Source organism: Peromyscus californicus, unplaced genomic scaffold, assembly GCF_007827085.1.
Source record: "Peromyscus californicus insignis strain IS unplaced genomic scaffold, ASM782708v3 Scaffold_4__1_contigs__length_199733344, whole genome shotgun sequence".
In the NCBI taxonomy this organism is placed as follows: Eukaryota; Metazoa; Chordata; class Mammalia; order Rodentia; family Cricetidae; genus Peromyscus; species Peromyscus californicus.
In genome coordinates, this window is record NW_026294562.1 from 99,391,919 (window position 1) to 99,417,267 (window position 25,349).

Genomic DNA, 25,349 nt, shown 5'->3' on the forward strand with positions numbered 1-25,349 from the left:
TAAATGGAAGAAAATAGCAAAGGAAGCCAGAGTTTTTCATGAAGCCATACAAACAATTTCTACATGAACTTCTCTCAGAGTAGCCTGTCCAGTCTAGTCTAATAGTCCTCCAACTTGGAGATATGATGAAGTTTCTGCAGAACTGTATTATTAACCCACAGGCTGAGACAAACCAATTAGTCTTGCAAATTGATAGCCCACAGCAAGGCATAGGAACTATCCACTAAGACAAAAGCATGAGTCTTCCTAGGTGGATCAATGAATATGAGAGACTCTTACCTTTTAGTAAATACATGGAGAACTCGTTCTCTTATCTGCTTTGTCCTCACACCATAAATGATGGGATTAAGTGAGGGAGGAATGACCAAATAGAGGTTTGCAACAAGAATGTGAATGTAGTGTGGTATGTTGTGTCCAAATCGATGAGTGAGGAAAGAGAAGACTGATGGGATATAAAAAACACAGAGAACAGCAACATGGGAACCACATGTGCTGAGGGCTTTTAACCGTGCATCCTGCGATGGGAGTCGGAACACAGCACGGAGAATGTATCCGTATGAGACGCCAATAAGGACCAGGTTCAAAAGAAAGAGAGAGACCACAAAAAGGCCATACACAGCATTGATATGTATGTTTCCACAGGACAATTTTGCAATGCCCATGTGTTCACAATAGGAATGTGCTATTATATGAGCTTGACAAAAGGGTAGGCGGTAAATGAGATAGATCATGGGGCATATAAACAAGGCTGGACGGATCACAACACATATACTGATGCCCATCAGCACCCGAGATGTCAAGATCGTTGTATAGTGTAGTGGAGCACAGATGGCTACATAACGGTCAAAAGCCATGGCCATGAGAACCTCAGCCTCCATGCCAGTGAAGGCATGGATCAAAAACATCTGAGCCACACAGCCACCGAAGTTTATTTCATGGGCATCAAACCAGAATATGCCAAGCATACGGGGAACAGAGGTTGTAGAAAGGGCCAGATCGACTGAAGAAAGGATGGCCAGAAAGTAGAACATGGGCTCTCGGAGAGAACGCTCTGTCTTGATAACTACCAGAATTGTGGTATTTCCCATTAGGGCCACAAGATAAATACAGCAGAAAGGTAGAGAGATCCAGGCATGGATTTCCTCCAGACCTGGGATCCCAATGAGGAAAAATGTGGCTGGGTGGGAAATGCTTCTGTTGTGGGTTATCATCTTGCACTGGTCAGAAAAGGTGAAGCTCTTCTTCCTGTTGGGAAAAAAATGAGGGAAACACACACACACACACACACACACACACACACACACACACACACACACACGCATGCACACGCACACACACAACACACACACAAGAGGGGAGAGACAGATAGTGACAGAGACATACAGAGACACACACAGAGAGAACACAAAATAATAAGATGATAAGGAGGCAGGGGGATGGAAGGGTTAGTGCAGTTGTTCACAACATGTACAGAGCTGAACTCACTTTTACTATGAAATAGAGCCTGTTGCAGCAGATTGTGTGCTCACTCATATCTTCAGCCATTTGAATAATTCTGATCGTGTTCATACTGCAGTTTTTCATTTACCTCTGAGCATAGGCACTGTGGCAAACTCAATGCAGATTTGTAATAATTAGACCTCTCTTCTTCCCTTGAGAAACATTACAGAATGTGATTTGATTCCGGGAATTCTCTCTGTTGCAGGATTTAGTATAGGTAAAGGGAATACATTACAGAGGCGGTAAAAATGCAGTAAGCAAAGTATAGTGAACATGAATCATGGATTCAGACTTATAGGCATGTTAAACCTCAGAATAGAAATTTTGACTTCTCAGTACGGACCATTCTAGAGACACATGTATGAAAACAGATCTTAGCCTGTACTTCTCATATGTCTCTCCACGTACTGTCTTACCTGCTCACCAAATGTCAGCAGCAGATTCACTGTGGTTTTCTGCAAAACCTCAAACAGCATAGTACTTAAACTTCTTCCTGAAAAGTACCCAAAGTACACATTTATATTGTGTTAAGTACTGCAAGGATTTTGCTAAAAATATATCCTATTGTAACCTCAGATTTAGACTCAGCTCAGGGACAGAATCCTCAGAGACTGCTTATGCAATCTTAGATCCTGCTCTGGAAACAGAATGGCAATGACAAAAATGCCCAAAAATAATTGAAGCTCATTTTCTTATCTGTATCATAAGTAGGATTCCCTATCATAAAACACTAAAGATAAAATGAGAAAACACCAGCAATAAAGCTAAAATGGTAGCTAATAGGTATGAAACTTGTGTTGGTGTGTGTGTGTGTGTGTGTGTTTATAGACACATGGCTATGAACTTCAGGATTTATCAGATAATACTATAAAATATTACTATTTTCCTCCAAAAGAACATAGAAATGAAATTACAAGATTTGAACATCTCACTGACCCCAGATGACTACAGCAGAAATTACATGGCATTCAGCTCCATGAAATTACTGTATCTGTATTGGTTTTTGTTAGTTGACACTCATAAACAGATTTAACCTCTTTTTCCTAATAAACACAATTTCAACCAGTTTGTCTAAAAGATCAAATTTGCTACGTGTTCTACCCACAGATCCCTTATACACTGAATCCAACCTCTCTACACAGACAGATCTCACACAGTTTTCTCCAAAGTCTAGCCCACTGAATCTCCCTAGCACTCCACATCCATCCACTGCCACAACCTGACAAATCTAGACTAGTTCCCACATCCAGTGCCCTGTACTATTCAAGCCACCATTGCATATACTGTATGTAACCTATTTCTATGTTTCAGTCAGAACATTTCCTATCAACCCCAATCTTTCCACATCCAATCTTTCCACCACACCAGAGTTACACCTGTGCTCTAGGTTTTGACCAGGAAGCACATCTTACCCAATTTTCTCTGTTCACCTTACTTCATTCCACACAAGCCATACCCAGTCTCTGGCCTACCCTACTTGCATATTCTCTCTTCTGCCCCAACTTGCCCTCTATATATCAGATTTAGAATTAAGAAAAGAAGTCAACATGCCCAGATATCATTGCAAGACTCTAGACAATGTAAAATATCAAGCCACCATCTTCTCTCCAAAATCTACCAGTTCTGGGCTGGAGAGATGGCTCAGAGGTTAAGAGCACTGACTGCACTTCCAGAGGTCCTGAGTTCAATTCCCAGCAAACACATGGTGACTCACAACCATCTGTAATGAGATCTGGTGCCCTCTTCTGTATACATAATAAATAAATAAATTAAAAAAAAAAAAAAAAAAAAAGCCGGGCGGTGGTGGCGCACGCCTTTAATCCCAGCACTCGGGAGGCAGAGCCAGGCGGATCTCTGTGAGTTCGAGGCCAGCCTGGGCTACCAAGTGAGTTCCAGGAAAGGCGCAAAGCTACACAGAGAAACCCTGTCTCGAAAAACCAAAAAAAAAAAAAAAAAAAATCTACCAGTTCTATAGAAATGCTTGCAAATGAGAATTACCTAGATGAACTATAGGACATATAACGTAAAAGAACAATAATAAACTTCATCAAAGAATTGAAGAAGATCAAAGAAGACACAAAGAAAGAGCTCAATGAAATTAAGGAGAGAGAATGTGAAGAGAATAAATGTCTGAGAGATGCCCAGGAAAACACAAACATGAGGCTGGTGGAAATAGCAAAGACAATGCAGGATTTGAGAATAAAATTCAATAAGGTGATAGAAGTATTTAAGATGACTCTAGCTGAAATAAAGATGGAATTGGAAAACTCAATAATTCAACTAGAAAACTCATAGGAAAACATTACAATGAAGCAAGCAGAATGTAGGATATCAAGTAAACAAAGAATATGAAAAAAATTTAAAACACAGGATAGACTATCCAGGAAATATAGGACACCACAATAAAATCAAAACTTTGAACAGGAATAGACGATAGAAAAGAATCCAAAGTCAATGCCATACACCAGATTCTCAACAAAATCATAGAAGAAAACTACCCTAAGCCAAGGAAAAACATGCCCAACATATACACACAGAATCACACAGAACACCAAATAGCAAGATCAGAAGGGAAAATCCCTCATGGCATATTATAGTTAAAACACTAAATATACAGAACTATGAGAGTGTATTGAAAGCTGCAAAAGAAAAAAAATGAAAGTAACATCCTAAGTAAAATCCAACAGAAAAACAACTAAGAGCCTTGAGCAATGCATTCCAAGTCCTACAGATTACAAAGGCCAACCTAGAATAGCATACCAAGCAAGACTTTGCCATGATTGAAAGAGAAAAAAATTGCATTACATAAACAGCATTATTTTCAGACTCCATTAGGATTGCCATTATACATTTTAGGAAGTTTTCACTTCACTTGATTTCCATATGACCCCATAAATGCCACCCAATTCTAGCTCTTTCTTTTCCAACCCCTCCATCAACCTCTTCTCACCTCTTCCCCACCTGCTTCTTCTGTTTCTACCATTCCCTACACAACCCCTAGTCAGCCCATAAAATCTATTCTGTTCCACCCCAGAAAAATCTATGTCTCCCACCCTCAGTTCCTTCATGTGTACCTAACCTCTCCAGGTATGCAGGTTGTAAGTTTTGTTATCATTTATTTAATGGCTAATATTCATATATAAGTAAATATATATCATATTTATTGGGAGGTCTATGTTACCTCACTCAAGATGATTTTTTCTAGTTCCATCCATTTGCCTGAAAATTTCATGGTGTCATTTTTTAGAGCTATTAATACCCCAATGTATAAATATATATCACATTTTTATCCATATTTTGTTGAGAAATATGTAAGTTGTTTTCAGTTTCTGGCTATTATGAATAGAGTAGCAAGGAACATGGATTAAAAAATAGTGTCTGTGTGGTACTATGAAGTGTCCTTTGGTTTTATGTCCAAGAGTGGTATAGCTGGATATTTAGATAAATCAATTCCTGTCTTCCTGACGAATCATTATAATGATTTCCACAATGGCTGTACAAGCTTGCACTCCCACCAACAATGCAGGAGTCTTCCTCTTATCCCACATTTTTGACAATTTGAATTGTAACCTCTTTTATTGATCTTAGTGGTTTTGGTTTGCATTTCTTTGATGGTTAAGAATGTTGAACATTTAAGTGTTTCTCAGGTATGTAAGTTTCCTGTACTGAAAATTCTCTGTTTAGAACTATACACCATTTTTAAATCAGATAATTTGGTTCTTTTGATAACTAATTTCTCAAGTTCTTTATTTATTTTGGATGTTAGGTCTCTATCAAATGTGGGGTTGGTAAAAAAAAAAAAATTCTCATTCTCTAGTCCACCACTTTGATCAAATGATAGTGCCTTTCCCTTACAGAAGCTTTTCAGTTTCTGGAGGTCCCATTTATTAGTTGTTGATCATAGCGCCTGCCTGAGCCAATGGTGTTCTGTTCAGAAAGATTACTCCTGTGCCAATGAGTTCAAGGCTATTCCCGATTTCGCTTTCTGTCAGGTTCAGTGTACTCAGGTTTATGTTGAGGTCTTTGATGAATCTGAAGTTGAGTTTTGTGCAGGGTGACAAGTATGGATATATTTGCATCCCTCTACATGCAGTCATCCAATTTGACCAGCATCATTTGTCGAAGATGCTCTTTCCCCCACCCCAGTGTGTTTCTGATTTCATTATAAAAAATCAAGTGTCCACAGGGTTTTTTGATTTATGTGTGGATCTTCCATTCCATTTCATGTATCAACATGTCTGTTTTATGCCAATATAATGCTGAATTTATTACCATAGCTTTGTAGTACAACTTGAAATCAGAATGGTAAGCCCTTTCAGCAGTTCTTTTATTGTTCAGGACAGTTTGAGCTATCCTGGGCTTTTTTTGTTTTTTTTTTGTTTGTTTGTTTGTGTTTTGTTTTGTTTTTCACATGAAGCTGAGAATTGTCTTCTCAAGGTCTGTAAAGAATTATGTTGGTATTATGATGAGGATTGCATTTAATCTATAGATTGCTTTTGATAGGATGGTCATTTTTATTTTGTTAATCCTACACATTCATGAGCATAGGAGATTTTTCCATCTTCTGCTATCTTCCTTGATTTCTTTCTTCAAAGACTTGAAGTTTTTATCATACAAGTCTTTGACTTGCTCAGTTTGAGTTACCCCAACATGTTTTATACTATTTGAGCCTTTTGTGAAAGATGTTGTATCCTTGATTTCTTAGTCCATTTGTCATTTGTATATATGAGGGCTACTGGTTTTTATGATTTAATTTTGTATCCGGCTACTTTGCTCCATGTGTTTATCAGCTACAGGAGTTTCCCAATTGAATTTATAGAGTCCCTTATGTATACTATCACATAGGCTGCAAATAAATATACTTTGATTTCTTCCATTCCAATTTGTATTCCCTTGATCTCCTTCAGTTGTCTTGTTCTAGCTAGAATTTCAAGTACCACATATTGAATAGGTATGGAGAATGGATGACCTTGTCTTTTTACTAATTTTAGTGGATTTTACTTTGAGCTTTTCTATATTAAGTTGATGTTGGCTATGGGATTCCTGTAAACTACCTTTATTAGGTTTAGGTATGTCCCTTGTATCTCTAAGAGACTCTCTCCAGGACTGTTACCATAAAAGGGTGTTGGATTTTTTCAAAGGCCTTTTCTGCACCTAATAAGATGATGATGTGGTTTTGTCTTTCATTTTGTTTATATGGTGAATCACAATCTTTTTGTTTTGTTCTAAACAGGATTTTTCTGTGTAGCTTTGGAACCTGTCCTGAAACTCCCTCTGTAGACCAGGCTGGTCTCAAACCCCCAGAGATCTGCCTGCTTCTGCCTCCTAAACACTGGGATTAAAGGCATGAGTCACCATTGCCCAGCATGAATTACGTTTTTGTGATTTGGTCATATTTAACCATCTGTGCATCTGTAGGATGAAGACTGCTTGAACATGGTGGATGATGATCTTTTTGATGTGTTCTTGAAATCAGTTTGCAAGTATTTTATTGAGTATCTTTGCATCTATGTTCATAAGGAAAATTGGTCTGTAAATCTCTTTCTTTGTTGAATTTTCATGTGATTTGGGTATCAGGTAACTGTAGCTTCCTAAAATGAATGGGACAAAGTTCCTTCTGTTTCTATTTAGTGAAATAATTTGAAGAGTGTTGCTGTTAACTCTTCTTTGAAAGTCTGGTAGAAATCTGTACTAAAACCATCTTGTCCTGGACATTTTTTGGTTGGGAGACTTTTAATGACTGCTTCTATTTCACTAGGGGAGTTATGGGTCTATTTAAATTGTTTATCTGATCTCAATTTGACTCATAAGTGGTATCTATATAGAAAAATATCCATTTTTTTAGATTTTCCAATTCAGTAAAATAAGGTTTTAGAGTAAGTCCTTATGATTCTCTAGATTTCCTCAATGTGTATTGTTATGATCCACTTTTCTTTTCTGATTTTGTTAATTTGTATATTTTCTTTCTGCCTTCTAGTTAGTTTTGATAAGGTTTGTTAATCTTCTTGATTTTTTTTCAAAGAACCAACTCCTTGTTTCATTGATTCTTTGTATTGTTCTCTTTGTTTCTATTTGATTGATTTCAACCCTGAGTTGTTTGTTTTTTCCTTACCATCTACTCCTTTTGTGTGTAACTTTTCTTTGTGTTTGGAGCTTTCAGGTATGCTGTTAAGTTGCTAGTATGAGTTCTCTCCAGTTTTTTCATATAAGCACTTAGCGTTATGAATTTACCTCTTAGAATTGTTTTCATTGTGTCCCATAAATATGGGTATGTTATGTATTCATTTTCATTCAAATATAAGAGGTCTTTAATTTCTTTCTTGACCCATTTTTCATTCAGTAGAGTTGTTCAGTTTCCATAAGTTTGCAAACTTTCTTTTGTTTCTGTCATTTTTTATATCCAATTTTAATTTGTGGTGTTTTGATAGAATACAGGGAGTTATTTCAATTCTCTTGTATCTGTTGAGACTTGCATTGTGTCGAGTATGTGGTCAGTTCTGGAACAAGTTCCCTGAGGTGCAGAGAAGGTATATTCTTCTGTGTTTGGGTGAAATAGTCTATAAATATCTTTTAGGTCCATTTGGTTTATAACTTGTTAGCAATGGAATTTCTCTGTTTAATTTTTGTCTGGATGATCTTTCTATTGGTGAGAGTAGGGTATTAGGCCGCTCACTATCAGTGCGTGAAGGTCAATATGTGATTTAAGCTGTAGCAGTTTTTGTTTTTGTTTTTGTTTTCAAAGTTGGGTACCCTTATGTTTAGGCCAAAGTTTTTAAGAATTGAAATGTCATCTTGGTGTATTTTTCCTTTGATGTGTATGTACTGCCCTTCCTTATCCCTTCTGATTAGTTTTGATTTGAAGTCAATTTTGTAAGATATTAAAATGCCTACATCAGCTTGCTTCTTATGTCCATTTGCATAGAACATCTTTTTCTAACCTATTACCTTGAGGTAATGTCTGTCAATGCTGAGGTATGTTTCTTGGATGCAGTAGAAGGAAGGATCCTGTTTTCACATTTATTCTGTTTGTCTGTGTCTTTTGGGGGTGGGGGGTTGAGACTGTTGATATTGAGAAATACCAATGACCAGTGATTATTTGTTCTGTTATTTTAGTGTTGTTATTGGTGGTATTGGTGGTGGTTGTGTGTGTTTTCCTTCTTTTGATTTTGCTGGTCTAAGATTATTTATTCTCTGTGTTTTCAGTGAGGGTAGTTAACCTCCCGTGTGAGAGTTTTCCTTCTAGCACTTTCTGTAGGGGAGAATTTGTGGATAAATATTGTTTAAATTTGGCTTAATCATGTAATACTTTATTTTCTTCATCTATGAGTGGTTGAAAGTTTTGCTGGGTATTAGTAGTCTGAGCTGGCATCTGTGCTCTCTTAGAGTCTGCAGCACATCTGCCCAAGACCTTCTGGCTTTTAGAGTCTCCTTTAAGAAGTCAATTGTAATTTGATTAGGTCTTCCTTTATATATTACTTATTCTTTTTCCTTTGCAGCTTCTAATATTCTTTCTTTGTTCTGCATGCTTAGTGTTGATTATTATACGCAAAAGGGGCATTCTTTTCTGTCCCAATCTATCTGGTGTTCCGTGTGCTTCTTGTACTTTGATAAATATCTCCTTAAGGCTAGGGTAGTTTTCTTTTATAAATTTGTTAAAAAACATTTTCTTGGGTGGAACTCCACTGCTCTGCTGCAGTCCCCTCCAGTCTGCAGGCAGGTGAGATAACTGCCTCCAGGCTGTGGCTCCCCCTCTGCCACTGGATGCTGTCCCACCAAGACCCATTCCACCATGTAACCCCAAGCACCTGAACATCATTCCAGTGGCCAGCGCTCTCTGTAACCCCTGCAGACTACACAGGCAGAGGCGCAAACCACACCAGTTGGAAAAACAGGTAAGTGACTGGCCTCTCAGCTGTACTGCCCCAAAGTCCAGACCCTAACAAAACTGCAGGGCATATTCCATGCCCCTCCCCCTCCCATTCCAGCACCAGCAAGGGAGCTGGACCCCGCCCCCACCACTGGTGGAACTCCACTGCTCTGCTGCAGTCCCCACCAGCCTGCAAGCAGGTGAGACACCTGCTCCCAGTCTGAGGCCCCACTCCCACCACCCACTGGATGCTGTCTAACTAAGACCTACTCTGCCACCCTACCCCAAGCACCTGAATACCCTCCCCATGGCCAGTTCTGCCCAGCTAATCCCATCAGACTACATAGGCACAGGTGCAAACCACACTAGTTGGAAAAACATCAGACTACACAGGCACAAGTGCAAACAGCAACAGTTGAAAGAACAGGCACAGGCACAAGCTACACCAGTTGGAAGAAAAGATGAGTAAACACTGGTATAAGAATACATTAAACAACCGAAAGAGCAATATGGCATCACCAGAACCCAATGATCCCACAATAGCAAAACCTGAACATTCCAATGCAGCTGAAACACAACAAAAAAAAAAAAAAAAAAAAAAAAAAAAAAACCCAGGGCCAGATGATATCAGTGCAGAATTCTACCAGAATTTCAAATAAGAGCTAATACCAATACTCCTCAAATTGTTCTGCACCAAAGAAACAGAAAGAACATCATCAAATTCTTTTTATGAGGCCACAGTTACCTTGATACCTAATCCACACAAAGATGCAACAAAGAAAGAGAATTATAGACCAATCTCCATTGTGAACATTGATGCAAAAATACTCAATAAAATATTGGCAAACCAAATCCAAGAACACATTAAAAAACATCATCCACCGTTATCAAGTAGACTTTGTCCCAGAGATGCAGGGATGGTTCAACATATGAAAATCTTTTAATGTAATCCACCATATAAACAATCTCAAAGAAAAAAAAACACATGATCATCTCATTAGATTGTGAAAAAGTCTTTGACAAAATCCAACACCCCTTCATTATAAAGTTCTTGGAGAGATCAGGGATACAAGGAACATACCTAAACGTAATAAAGGCAATATACAGTTAGCCAACAAATTAAATGGAGAGAAACTCAAAGTGAGTCCACTAAAATCAGGGGCAAGACAAGGCTTTCCATTCTCTCAATATCTATTCAATATAGTACTCAAAGTTCTAGTTAGAGCAATAAGACAACAAAAGAAGATCAAGGGGATACAAATTGGAAAGGAAGAAGTCAGACTTTCTCTATTTGCAGATGATATGATAGTATATATAAGTGATCCCCCAAATTCTACCAGGGAACTCCTACAGCTGATAAACACTTTCAGTAAGGTGGCTGGATACAAGTTTAACTAAAAAAAAAATTAGTAGTCCTCCTGTATATAAATGATAAATAGGCCGGGAAAGAAATCAGATAAACATCATCCTTTACAATAGCCTCAAATAATATAAAATATCTTAGGGTAACTATAACCAAACAAGTAAAAGACCTGTAGGACAAGAACTTTAAGTCTTTGAAGAAAGAGTTTGAGAAAGAGATCAGATAATGGAAAGATCTCCCATGCTCATGGATAGGTAGGATTAACAATAAAAATAGCATTCTTACCAAAAGCAATCTACAGATTCAATGCAATCCCCATCAAAATCTCAACATAATTCTTCACAGATTTCCATATCAACTTGATATGGAAAAACAACAACAACAAAAACCCAGTATAGTTAAAACAATCCTGTATAATAATGAACTTCTTTAAGTATCACCATCGCTGACTTCAAGCTCTACTATAGAGCTATACTAATAAAAACAGTTTGGTATTAGCATAAAAACAGACACGTGGATCAATGGAATCGAATCAAAGACCCTGACATAAATTCACACAACTATGAACACCTGATTTTGACAAAGAAGCCAAAAATATACAATGGAAAAAAGAAAGCATCTTCAACAAATGGTGTTGGCATAACTGGATGGTGACATGTAGAAGAATGCAAATAGATCTATATCTATTGCCCTGCACAAAACTCAAGTCCAAGTGGATCAAAGATCTCAACATAAACCCAGTTACATTGAAGCTGATAGAAAAGAAAGTGAGAAGTAGCCTTGAACACACTGGCATAGGAGACTACTTCCTGAATATAATTCCAGTAGCACAGATACTGAGATCTACAATTAATAAATGGGACCTCCTGAAACTGAAAAGTTTCTGTAAGACAAAGGACACTATCAATAAGACCAAATGGCAGCCTACAGAATGATAAAAGATCTTCATCAACCCCACATCTGACAGAGATCTGATATCCAAAATATATAAAGAACTCAAGAAACTAAACATCAAAATACCAAATAATCCAATTAAAAATGGGGTACAGATCTAAACAAAGAATTCTCAATTGAAGAATCTCAAATGGCCGAAAAACACTTAAAGACATGTTCAACATCCTTGGTTATCAGGAAAATGCAAATATAAATGGCTCTGGGATACCATCTTACACCTGTCAGAATGACCAAGATCAAAAATGCTAATGACAGTCTATGTTGGAAAGGATGTGGAGTAAGGGGAACATTCCTCCACTGCTGGTGGGAGTCAAATTTGTACAGCCACTTTGGAAATCAGTATGGCAGTTTATTAGAAAATTGACAATTAATCTGCCTTAAGACCCAGTGATACTAATATTGGATATATACCCAAAGGATGCTCAACCATACCACAAGGACACTTGCTCAACTATGTTCACAGCAGCATTATTTATAATAGCCAGAGCCAGGAAACAATCTAAATGCCCCTCAACTGCAGAATAGATAAAAAAATAATAATGTGGTATATCTACACAATGGATTATTACTCAGAAGAAAAAGAACAATGACATCATGAAATTTTCAGGCAAATGGGTGGAACTAGAAAAAAATCATCCTGAGTGAGGTAACCCAGACCCAAAAAGACAAACACAGTATGTACTCACTCTTAAATGGATATTAGATGCAAAGCAAAAAATAACCAAGCTGCAATCCACAGCCCAGAGAAGCTAGGTAAAAAGGAGGCCCCTAAGAAGGACACACATGGAGGGCCCCAGGAAAAGAAAAGAGTTAACGTCTTCTGGGTAAAATGGGAGTGGGGTAGAAGAAAAGGGACGGAGGATGGGAACAGGACTGACTGAGATGATCAAGTGGAGGTAGGGACAGAGAGGGAGGGCAATGAAAGAGATATCTTGATAGAGGGAACCATTAGGGGTTTAGGGAGAAACCTGGTGCTAAGGATATCCCCAGAAATCCACAAGGATGACACCAACTTAGACTCCTAGCAATAATGGATAGGGTGTCTAAACTTACCTTCCCCTATAATCAGATTAGTGACTACCCTAATTGTCATCAGAGAACCTACATCCAGTAACTTATGGAAGCAGATGCAGTGATCCACAATCTAGCTCTGAGCTGAGCTCCTAGACTTCAGTTGAAAAGAGGGAGGAAGGATCACAAGAACAAATGAGGTCAAGATCAGGATGGGGAAAACCACAAAGACAGCTGACCACAAGGACAGCTGACCCAAGCTCATGGACTCTGGCCTGTCATCTGGGGAACATGCATGGAACCGAACTATGCCTTCTGAATGTGGGTGATAGTTATATGGCTAGATCTGTTTGGGGAGCCCCTGGTAGTGGGACTAGGACTTATCCCGGGTACATGAAATGGCTATTTGGAACACATTTCTCAGCCTTGACACAGAGGGTAGGGCCTTGGCCCTACCTCAACTTAGTATGCCAGACTTTGTTGATCCCTAAGGGAGGCCTTACCCTCTCTGAGGAGTGGATGGGGGGTAGGATTGGGGGAGGCAGGGGAGGCAGGAGAAGTGGAGGGAAGGGGAGGTAGGATTGATATGTAAAATGAAAAAAAAACTTTTTTTTAAATAAATATTTTTTTTAATTAAAAAAACACTTCTGGAAAATGAAACATGTGTTTGGGACAGTGGCATGTGTGCAGAAGAGAACAGAAGGAGAAACAAATTGAACCAGAGAATTACTTGTTAAGCTTCTGGGAATAATCGTATCAGGCTATTGAGCTTTATGTATGATTCTAATTATTTTGAATAGGCCATAAAAAGACAGGGAGCTGGCTCAGCAGGGAAATGTATTCACCAAGCCTGACTGCCTGAGTTCCCCAAAGACCTAAACAGTGAAATGAATGAACAGATTCCCAAGAGCTATGTTTTGACTACCACATGCCACCTTGACATTCAAGCACAAACACACCAACATTGTAAACATATACATACAAAAAATAAAATAAATAAAAGAATAAGCCATCAATATATGTTTGGAGCTATAAATACATTTTAGGAAATAGAAACAATTTTAGTATAGATAACATGAATAATGAGACTATATATGTGTTATTAATATAGACTATTCCCTTATAACATGTAAGAATGCAAGTATCATAAATAAATTATGAAATTCCAAATTCAGTTCACCAAACTGCAGCAAATAGCACAAAGACATTTCAAAAATATATTAAAAACCCCAAAAGAGTCTACAAATAGGGTCAAAGCATATACTGACAGAAAAAAATCAGGACTGCTTCACTAAACGTAACAAATTTTCCACATTAATATTTAGATGTAATACAGTCTCATCAAAATGTTATTTCATATGACTCAATAATTTTCTATGTAATTTGTTATGATGAATTATTAAAACACCACAGTAAATATTATAATTTGGATCTAGACATCAGAGAAATGAAAATAAAACTACATTGTGATTCAATCTAATGCCAGTCATAACAGCAGACATTCAGACACAAACAAGAAACGCTGGCCAGGTTCTGGACCAAGGGAAAGCCTGATACACTGCTGGTGAGAATGCAGACTAGTCAATCCACTATGGAACTCAAGGAGTATTTTTATCAAAAACTATAAATAATCTTTCATGTGACTCAGAGATAATACTCCCGGGCAGCCACCCAAAGATATAGCAAAGATATTCTCGTATGAGTATTTATTACAGCAGTGTCCATAACAGGAAAATTGTAGAGCCAAGCATGGTGTTCAACAGGAGACTAGATAAGGAAAATGTGTTATATGTGCACAAGGAATATTATCTAGGCAAGATGAAGGATGAGATCATGTCCATTTGCAGGAAAATGGAATCCTCTGGAGATAACCATATAAGTGAATCAAGTCAATCCCAGAAAGACAAATATCAAATGTTTTCTCTCATTAGTAGTTCCTAGATTCTATATACATAAAGTTACATATGGTTATATAATATTAAAGTAGAAACAGAGCAGTCTAGGAGGTGAATAATAGGAAGGGAAGAGAAAGAAGGGGCCGGGGGTATCAGAGGATTATGCACAATACACACTTGTATAAATGCTTTATTTAAAAGAGTTCTTCTGAGACTTAAGCAATCCTGCTGGGAATCAGGCTGCAGAAAGTTGAAGCCTGCCTGACTTCTTTGCTTCTGGATTCTGCTGTTATTGAGATGTTGGCTTTAAGTATCTGTATATAGTTTTCTGATCTCAAATTTCAAACCCCCAGTGGTTTCTCTTTCTGATCCCATGGAGAAACCGTTCTCCTTCCCTGCCAATGGGAGTCAGAAGCAGCTGGAAGACATCCATAATGAGTTCAAACGGAAAAGCTATAAGACATAAGAGAACATGGCTTACTCAAAGACTCACCTCGGTCCACACAGAATGCCTAGCGAGGTACGGACTCGGACTGCACAGTAACTTTGATTGTGTGTGGGTGAACAACCGGCTGGAGGAGGGAGTGAGCAGCCAGTTGCTTAAGCAGGCTTGTGTAAAATTTCTTTGGATTGCAGAACCCCTTTGGGTTTATGGTTCCCACCCAGGCTACATTGGTGATAAAAGCAATGGTAGCTGTTCTTTGATATCTTTGATAGAAACTGAGAGGGGCCTACAAATTTTCCTAAGAATGAATGGCACGTGCCTTTTCTGTGTACTAAGTATGCTAGAAGACTGAAGAAGGATAGGAATAAGCTGTATCAGTGCATTCCCTGAGCAGACCTGACACATCTGTGAAGTTTAAGCAATGTTTCCTCCTTCTCAAAGCATTCTGGCATCCATTGTGTCATTTTTTTATTTGCTAATCCTGCTCTATATTGTTTTAAATATAATGTAGAGACTGAAGTTTTGTAATTGTTTGTTTTAAAATCACAGGTTTACAACTTCACGGTGTAACAGCTTTGAAAAGGCTAATTGTAGCTACTTATTATGTGACTTTTCACTACTATAATTTCCCCAGTTTTTTGTATTGACCAGTATACATTATGATTCATAAATGTCATTTCCTAGAATTATCTGTGTCATAAGTAGGATTGACAACCACCAAATATTAAAACTGAGAATGAAAGGAGATGGCAGCAAAGTAGTTTCATTCATGGTAAAAGGTGACTCAGGGATTCAGGATTTACCAACATCACACATCATTGATTTTATTATGCTCCAAAACAATATCAAAATACCTTCTATATTACCAAACTTTTCCATCAGGAAGTCAGAAAAAACAGCAGCAAAGAGTTACAGGACTCAACTATGTTGAAAAACAATCCTTCAACATATCTTAAAATTTAGTGCTATAATCAAGAAATTGTTATTGTAACACAGTGTCAGGATTCCTTCAGGAGGTGCATGGTTTATGATTCTAAATCACTGCTTATCTTAAAATTATATTGAAATTAAGTTATCTCCTACCTGTCATTTTCTTTTTTCCCTATTGATTCATTATAAAATGGCAAAGGAAAAGTATCATTTTCACCAATAATAATCTCTAATACATTAAGTGAGAAAGTATTAACCAAATATAAAACACAATATAACAAAAAGTAGAAGGCAGGTAAAGGCCATATCGTAAGAACACCAGGAACAAGTGTCAATGATAGTTCAAGAAAGCTAGAAAAATAATGCAAAGGTGATATGTGAATAGTCTTCAGCTCTGTTCACAAGTTATTAAACTGTTTCTTGTATGGGTAATCCCACCAAGAATAATGGCATGTGATCATTGATTTCATAGATAGAAAACTAGACAATTATGTACACAAAGAGGAAGAAAGAAATACATTTCAAATGGTAGCTAAGCTTAGCATTTTGAAATATAAGGGAAACTCCATTATATACATAATACCTTGTTGTGTGGTTTCTTTCTGATGAATATAAACATAAGTTTTCATTGTTTACTTATTTATTGTAATACTACAGGGAAATCAAGAGAGCAATGAATATGTTGTTACTATTTAAAAAGACAAACATAATAATAAAGGTATATTATGCCTAGTCTATATTGTCTTTCATCCATCACCCACTTTGGAGTGCCAAGTTGGATGCATACCCATATAGATTGTTTCTTTGTTTATAAAGTGCTCAGTATGAACATACTTGAATCATATACATATATCCAAATACGTTACAATTTTGTGTGTATACTCCAATAACTAATGTTCACTTTATTTGATGTTTATATTATATATAGTTTATAGAAATATGCACTATTAAATTATGCAGAGTAAATAGTATTATGATCATAATTATATCTAGTTACTTTATAGTTGAATATTTTGAATAATTCAATATCATTTATTATAGATAGTATTATAATAACGACTCACTGCTTATAGTTATATGTGTACATATATAACTGATAGCGTTCCAATTCATTAGGTTGCCAAAGTATTGTTTTAATAATAATGGTTAACATATTATTTTCTTTTGAAAGTAGTATCAATTTTTCTTAAGCATTGAACTTTAATCCTAAACTCATATTTACCATAAAATCCCATGTTTTTTATTCATTAATTTTTTCTTTATTAAGAAAATTTTTATTCATTTTACATAGCAACCACAGATCTCCCTCTCTTCCCTCCTCCCTCCCCTCATCCTTTCCCCCCAACTCACACCCTATTCCCTCCTCCGACAAGGTAAGGCCTCCCATGAGGATTCAGCAGAGCCTGGTACATTCAGTTGAGGCAGACTGAAAATCTCATGTTTTTATTAACAACATTTAGTATTAATCTTGACATTCAGTGATTTATATTATTTTCAGTTTTAATTCAATGATTGAAGTTGGGGTGGAACTCGTTTTAAGTATAGTTATTGCACATTTGCAATCAATACAATGTGGATTTATTTTCCTCCACAATGTATCCCCTTACATTCTACTGATAAAAATGTTTACTCTATATAAAGGTAAGACTAAATAGCAAGTAAGAAATTTTAATTATACCCAGTGTGTGTGTGTGTGTGTGTGTGTGTGTGTGTGTGTGTGTGTGTGTGTGTGTGTTTCTTGTGCTTTTTCTTTTTTAAAATTCTGGCTTGTTTGTTTTGGTTTGTTTGTTTATTTACTTGTTTTCTTTCTAAACAGAGAGAAAGAAAGGGTGGGGAGTAGAGTTGGGGAAGTGAGAAGAAAGGGGAGAAGTTGGAGGAGGGGAAACCTTGATCAGAAAATAATCAGAATTTTTTCAATACAAAAGAACATTAAAAGCACAAAAATATAGAATAAAATATACAAGATTTAAATTTAATAAATTTAGGAAATGAAGTAAAAATACATTGTCCTGGAGGTGCACACATGAACTTAATTAACCGCAGAGAAGCAGAAAGCTAAGATTGAGAGAGTGTAGTTACACTGTGTCTGTTAGTTGTATTAAGTGTTCCTGACTGAGTGGATGCATTGGAAAAGGGTTTATTAGAAAGAAGTTCCAATGGAAAGTGGGAAAAAAAACTTTTAAATAAAAAGAAAAAATAAAAGAGAAAAAGAAAGAAGGTCTAAGTGTTAGATTCTCTTCTTTGTGACATTCCAAAATATGGATATCAATCATAATTCACCAATAACAGTGGCAGGGTGTATCTTTATGCTGTACATAGAATGATATCCATCATTTCTGTTGCTAGCAGCATCATTATAGTGCAACATAATTAGGGCAATTTATCTGTGGTTTTGGCATGAGGTTTCTGAAATCGGTGTCTGGGACTTGTTATCTATCAACTGTTTACATCTATGCAACTGACTTAATCAATACTCACAAATGAAATTTACATGTCCTAGTATATGAATTGAAAAAAAATCTGACTCATTACTATCTATGGAAAAAATTTGGAAGTGTTAGCTATTACATCATTACATAACTTTTAAACAATTTGGTGTTCTTAGATTCTTCTTCTGTTCAATATTTGCTGTGATTCACAAATGTCATGTCTTAGACATTCTGAAGCTCTTCAGATGCATGTGCCCAGTTGTTCCAAGCTCAAAAGAATATATATCTCTCTGATCTCTGTAAGTAAAATAGTTAGCTAAGTAAACTCTTTGAACATGAACTGTCAAAAGCAGGTAAAAGTCTAAAATACTATAATTTTAATTCATTATTAAGGATCAGCCTTCTATAAACTTTTTGGTTCAGACATTGTTGGATAAGGGCTTAAGGGTTGATTGTCATAATAAAAGCACTCTGTGATGCATATATATATCTATTATAATAAATACAAAAAATTCAAGACACTTTCAGTTACCTTTCTTAAAAGAAAAGAAGTAACTATATAAAGTGACCTAAATGGTATTCTAATAGTCTAAAACAAAACTAGTGTAATCAGCAAATGGCAATATAAGCTGAACATGTTATCAAATGATTCAAGAGAAATGTTCAGATAATGGGAAAATCAGAATGACTTGGACAGAATACCTGTAGAGTCAACTTAAAGGAGAGAATATTGTCTGGCTAATTTGATATATAAAAGGGAATCATGGGGGCTGAGGCTACCAATACAATCAAACAATAATTGTTGTCTAAGTTAAAGATGAACATAAATTCTGCAGCCAGTGAAGGGCCAAGAGTAATGCTGTGCCTTGATCATCTCCTAACTCAGTCCTCATCCTGGTCTTGACATCACTTTTAATAATAATTAGGCAGAAGTTAATAAACCCCCTTCCAATCATTTCATAATATTGAAACATTTTCCTAAATATTGGTTTCCATGTTTTAACAGCCTATGTCAACTTGAATTTACTAAAGTATTTATTAACATCTAAAAAGTATAAATTCTGCACGGAACATCACTTTTCATCTCTCACATAGCACTCTTCTTTGACTAATGTTTATTGTTCCATATCCATGGTCCTTATGTATTCATTAATTTCCATTTGGTTTCACTTTTTTTAAAGGCAAAATATTAATAAAAATAATATATCATTGAAAATATAGAGGTCAACATATAGAAAAAAGGCATTAAGGTTGCTCACTGCATGGAAGATACAAGAATTAAATGAATCTTAATAAAGAAGTAGTCTGACTTTTGCAGCTTTCACTGCTAGTAAATTCTAAATATGAATTTAAGTGATGCAGTTTTCAAGATGGACTGATTAAAACTTTAGTTGATTCTACTATTTGATAAAATGATTTGTACGTACATATTTACAAGAATTCCAGTAGATCTGTGAAATATAGTTGTCTGCATCTTGACTTCCTTCTTTTAAATATTTTATAAATTAATATTCTTTCTTTCTTTTTCTTTTCTTCTGTTTGTTTTTTGAGACAGGGGTTCTCTGTGTAGTGCTGGCTGTCCTGGGACTCACTCTGTAGGACAGGCTGGCCTCAAACTCAGATTAATATTTTTTTTCTTTAAAGGTAACATCCACATACATTTGACACTTACCATGTTGACATACAATAAAACTAATGTTCATCCCTCAACCTTCATTCTCATTGGCATTCCTGGGTTGGAAGAGGCACACATGTGGATCTCCATTCCCTTTTGCATGGGCTACATTTTGGCACTAGTGGGAAACTGTTCACTTCTGTTCATCATCAAGACAGACTCCAGCCTCCATGAGCCAATGTACCTCTTCCTCTGCATGTTGGCTGTGGCTGACCTTGTGGTGTGCACTACAGCTGTTCCCAAACTTCTCAGTCTCTTCTGGTTTCATGATGGAGAGATTCCCTTTGAAGCTTGCCTCACTCAGGTCTTCCTGATTCACTCTTGCTCAACCATGGAGTCTGGCTTCCTTGTAGGGATGGCTTTTGACCGTTATATAGCCATTTGTAACCCATTAAGACACTCAACTGTTTTGACACACAATATAACTGGGGCAATGGGCCTGGCTATTGTACTTCGGGGAGCAGCCTTTCTCAGTCTTCACCCTTTTTTGCTACGCTGGCTTCCCTATTGCAAGACTAATGTAATTTCCCATACATACTGTGAGTTCATGGCCCTCATCAAGATTGCCTGTGCTGAGACACGAATCCGCAGAGCTTACAGCCTCATTGTTGCCTTTCTCACTGGTGGGGTGGACTTCATATTGATAATTTGTTCCTATGTCCTTATACTCAACACAGTCTTCCACCTTCCTTCCAAGGATGCCAGACTCAAGACTCTGGGCACCTGTGGCTCACATGTTTGTGTCATCTTAGTGTTCTACACCCCTGCTTTCTTTTCCTTCCTCACCCACAGGTTTGGGCATAAAGTGGCCCCACATGTACACATACTTGTTGCCAATATGTATCTTCTTGTGCCCCCCATGATGGATCCCATTATTTATGGTGTAAGAACCAAGAAGATAAGAGACAGGTTCCTTAAACTGTTTAGTTTTCAAAGAATTTGAACTTAGTTATTTTGTTGCTGAGTAGCATCAAAATAGAACACTATACTTTTTATTTTACTTGCCATGTATCATTATGAAGATCCTTTTCTAGGATCAAATGACTCTGTTGTTTTGCTAAGAAGTAATATATCCAAATGTCATTTCTGCTTAAAGATTCCTAACTAGATTTTTCTGAGAATTTCAAGAACACTTTCAAGATAAAATGTAAGTATTCCAAAATGGGATCTCATTGTCTTTATTTCAAAATGGGGCCTCATCACCTTTATTAGTTTTTGTTTGTTTACAGGTAATTTGCTTGCATGTATATCTGTGCACTATTTTCATGCCCAGTGCCCACACAGTCCAGGAGAGGGCATCAGATCTTCTGGAATGGGAGTTATGGATAGATGTGAGTCACCATGTTGGTACTAGGAATTCCATGCAAGCCTGTTTGCTGGAGGAACAGCCTTAACCTCTGTTCCATCTCCCCATCCCCAAGAGCCTCATTTTCTGATTTAACATAATCATTTGAATCTAATCACTGAGCTTACCATGAAGTTTATTTAAATATTCAAGTTAACATAAATGTCTGTGTATTAGCACTATAGGAAACATCAATCCAGATATGTTTTTTAAAAAGTTTATAAAACAAGCAAGAAGCTAGGCAAAAGCATGCTCTTTACCTACCTTCATTTAGGCATTTACAACACTTTTTGGTTCTTTCTAGAATGTGTGATTGTTTCCTGTTTGTACCTACTTAACTGCCTCACCTCCATTTTTTTGAAGGGATCTTTGCCAGCTAATCTTAAATTCAGTACACTTAAAATTTTGCCCTATCGTAGTACAAAGAAAATGTCCTCAAACTTTTAAATTATGACAACATTGAGGTCATGTAGTTTGCATTTCCTATGAAGATTATCAGTTCTAACTTTGTGCCTACTGCATTTGACCACTGGATTTACTTGGCACTGCATATTTTATATCTTCATGGTGCTTTCCTTGAGATTTAGTTTTTTAACATACAGAATGTTCTCTGTACATTTGTATCCAGGAGAGTAATATCCAGGAAAATATTCACATGTATTACTTGTCATCACTTATTGTGTACAAAAATGTGCATTTTCTTAGTGACCTCATTAATTATGATAAACAGTTATGGAATTGCTGCAACCCCAAATAGAAATAACTATCAAAATACTTATTTCTGCAAATGAAGTCATAAGTCGTCATTTATAAGTTGTGATATAAAGCAGAGAGAGGGGGGAGAGGGAGAGAGAGAGAGAGAGAGAGAGAGAGAGAGAGAGAGAGAGAGAGATTTTAAAATGGTAATGACATGTGACATAAGTGGTTGGCCTTTTATAATCACCATATTAACATGTTTCTTGTTGTTCACTACAGTACACAAGTACATATTTCAACATTTTTATGACAATGTATGTGTTAACACCTCTTCTAAATTTTTCATTATTGTCCTCATTTTTGAATGATGCTTTTACAGCTGTGCCACTTTATTTTTCTGGTTATCATATTCTCTTATGTTTTTGAAGTCATGATCATACATCTGAGGATTGTGTTATAGTTTCAAAGAAATCTGTTCCTGGGCACATTTTCATGAATTTGTGGGTTATACTCTTGACTCTCTAACTGTTGCTGTATCTTTTGGTTTTCACTAATGTTTATTGTTTCTCATGGATAAATCTCACCAAGATTATGATGAAATGATAAAAGTCATATACAAAAAACTACCCATAGCCTGTGTATGTTCACTACAGAGAAGGCAACAACACTACAGTGGGAATTGCATTCCGACATCTATGATTTCTAAGTTTTCTGTATTAATTGTATAGGCTCCAAAATTTAATTAATTATGTGGGTTGAGATCCATATAAATTTCCTAGTGACTAGATAAAAATGTAAGCCAAAGTCTGCATCTCTCAAAATAAAAGCGTGAAAAGAATATACAATTGTTTACTGGTTCTAAATTTTTACATATATATTTAATGTTTTTCATCACTTAACTCATACAACTTCATCTGACATATGTTTACAAATACTAAATGGAAATTGTCTACACAATTGTGTACCCTATTGGCCAATGAGTAGATAAAAATGATAAGTCTTTATAGCTTCAATATCAAATTTTTCTTACAGTCTAACATTAATTTTATCTACAGCCAAATCTTACTGGAGTTCTCAGAAACACACTTTCCCATAGATATGGATGCCATAGTTTACTACTATCACTTCCATACCCACTCACTTTCTAATACACAATTCCACTCCTACATAATTTTAAAGGTTGGAAAGAAAAGAAAAGAAAAGAGATGTGAGTTTAAAGTACAATCTTTCTTACTGATGAAAAGCAACCTGAAGATTTGAGTTTTTATCAAGAGACATTGAGAATCTAAAACATCCCTAAAATTTCCTGTTTTCCCTAGTATGCCCTATAAATTTTGTTGCATACAGTATGAAGGAATCCATCACTTCTTAGAAAGTATCATTATCAGGGAGCATGTGGGGGACGTTTTATTAAAATCACTGTATTCTTAGCAAGTGGTCAAGTCTGTGTATCTGCTTAAGACTTACCTGGAACCAGCACAAGAAATAATAGTGTCTTTAGTATTTCAACATTAGAAATGCAGGGTGATGTGCTGAAGAAGACTGAGAGTCATAGGGCCTGAGTTCATCTGTGTCACAGGAACAAAGGGAAGACTAAATCTGAAGTAGATTAAAGAGGAGTAGACACTAAGAATGACCCTCTGATCCAGCCCATACCCTACACAAAAGTAAAGCAACAGTACTACAAATCTGTAATCTAGTAGCTGGCATGTATAGCAAGAAGTAACAGATGGACTTAATGCTAAAATACTTATTAAAGAAACCAAACTTGTATGTAGAAACCTAAGGGTAAATGCCACATTTAGATGGCTACATTTACAAATTTATCAAACTTACTAAAACCATGTCAATCATAATGGAAATCATTCAATATAAGAGTGAACATTTCTTACATAACCAAAGATGCAATTATATCAATGAAAATTAAAGGCTATTTCATAAACTGAATAAAACATAGATAAGGGATGACATAGTTTCATCACTCAGTAAATTCCTAGAAGAGTCACTTGTGTGTCTAATTACACAGCATAACTACAGAATGATTTCCCAGAGAATATCTAGTTTAAGTGCAATGTGAACTAGTACAATTTTCCTCCAACAATTTGTAATATCATATTTCTACCATAATATCACTAGATAAGATTTCTTCCATAAAGTTCATTCTACAGACTAAGCATGCTGTGGAATAGTTTTTAAAAGTGTATTTGGAAGCCAAACACATCACAAAATCACAAAGGGGCCTTTATGGTTTACAAATTTGTACAGATTCTGAGATACAATTATTACAAGAAAGTTACATCTTATCAGAATTGCATGAAGTTGTTTTTCCTGGAAATTTTACTCACATAATATCAATCATGTTACACAGATATAGATAACACTGGATGATAGTACATGGAGCTCATTTCAATGAAACTATCAAACAAAACCAAACATAGATAGTACTAGACTTGCCATTGCTGTGACTAGCAGCATTCTGTAACAGTGATACTCTTCACAGGTGAAACGTAATAAAACTTACAGAGAAAACCTTCTTTGAAAATAATACATTATTTCTGAGTTGTTAACATTAAATATGATTACAATTTTTACAGCAAGTAAATAATATTTGCTTGAAAATCTTGAAAAAATAGAATTGCAGCACATTGATCAAAATCTCAGAGTTTATAATTCTGTTCAGGACAGGATTTCTCACACTGTCTCACATACCTGAAAACTCTCATGGCATCAGATTCACATCACTGATAATAGCTAACAAAGTTAAGAATGCAGCTGTTCTGAGAGTCAATGCCAACATGTGGCAGATGCTCTGACTTCATAATTTTGAGGTCAGCCCTAACAGGAATGACCTGCCATTAGGCTTTAATAATACAATATAAAAAGCTTTGGTGGTTTGTTTCTGTTTGTGAAATTTTGCTCAATTATTTAAGTTGCACATGGCTGTTGTGCTCAAGCATAATGGAAGAAGCACAAAATGATTATTTGATTCAAGATGAAGAATCATAGTTATTTCCTAAATTGGAAAAGTTTCTAAAAAATCTTTCCTAATACATATAACACGAACCTAACTCTAGATACCTAGGTTAGAGAAAGATGCTGAGGAGGACACTGTGTCAAAATTGACAATCCCCTCCCTATATAGGACTATATAACTTACAAACATTCACCTATTTTGAATGTTGACTATTACTGACCTTTCTTTCATGCATCTGTTTTTTTGTGAACATCAGAGCTGTGTT

General features: G+C 36.2%; 2 protein-coding genes across 2 annotated transcripts; one reads left to right on the forward strand and one right to left on the reverse strand.

Annotated features, from left to right (window-relative positions):
* Positions 1-275: 275 nt before the first annotated feature.
* Positions 276-1,211, reverse strand: LOC128094356 (olfactory receptor 52J3). The gene has a single exon (XM_052712682.1). It carries the CDS (start codon positions 1,209-1,211, stop codon positions 276-278), a length of 936 nt encoding a protein of 311 aa, XP_052568642.1.
* An 18,838-nt stretch (positions 1,212-20,049) lies between these two features.
* LOC128095617 (olfactory receptor 52D1-like) lies at positions 20,050-21,012 on the forward strand. Its single transcript, XM_052714755.1, has one exon. The coding sequence runs from the start codon at positions 20,068-20,070 to the stop codon at positions 21,010-21,012; it is 945 nt and encodes a 314-aa protein (XP_052570715.1). The 5' UTR covers positions 20,050-20,067.
* Positions 21,013-25,349: the final 4,337 nt, after the last annotated feature.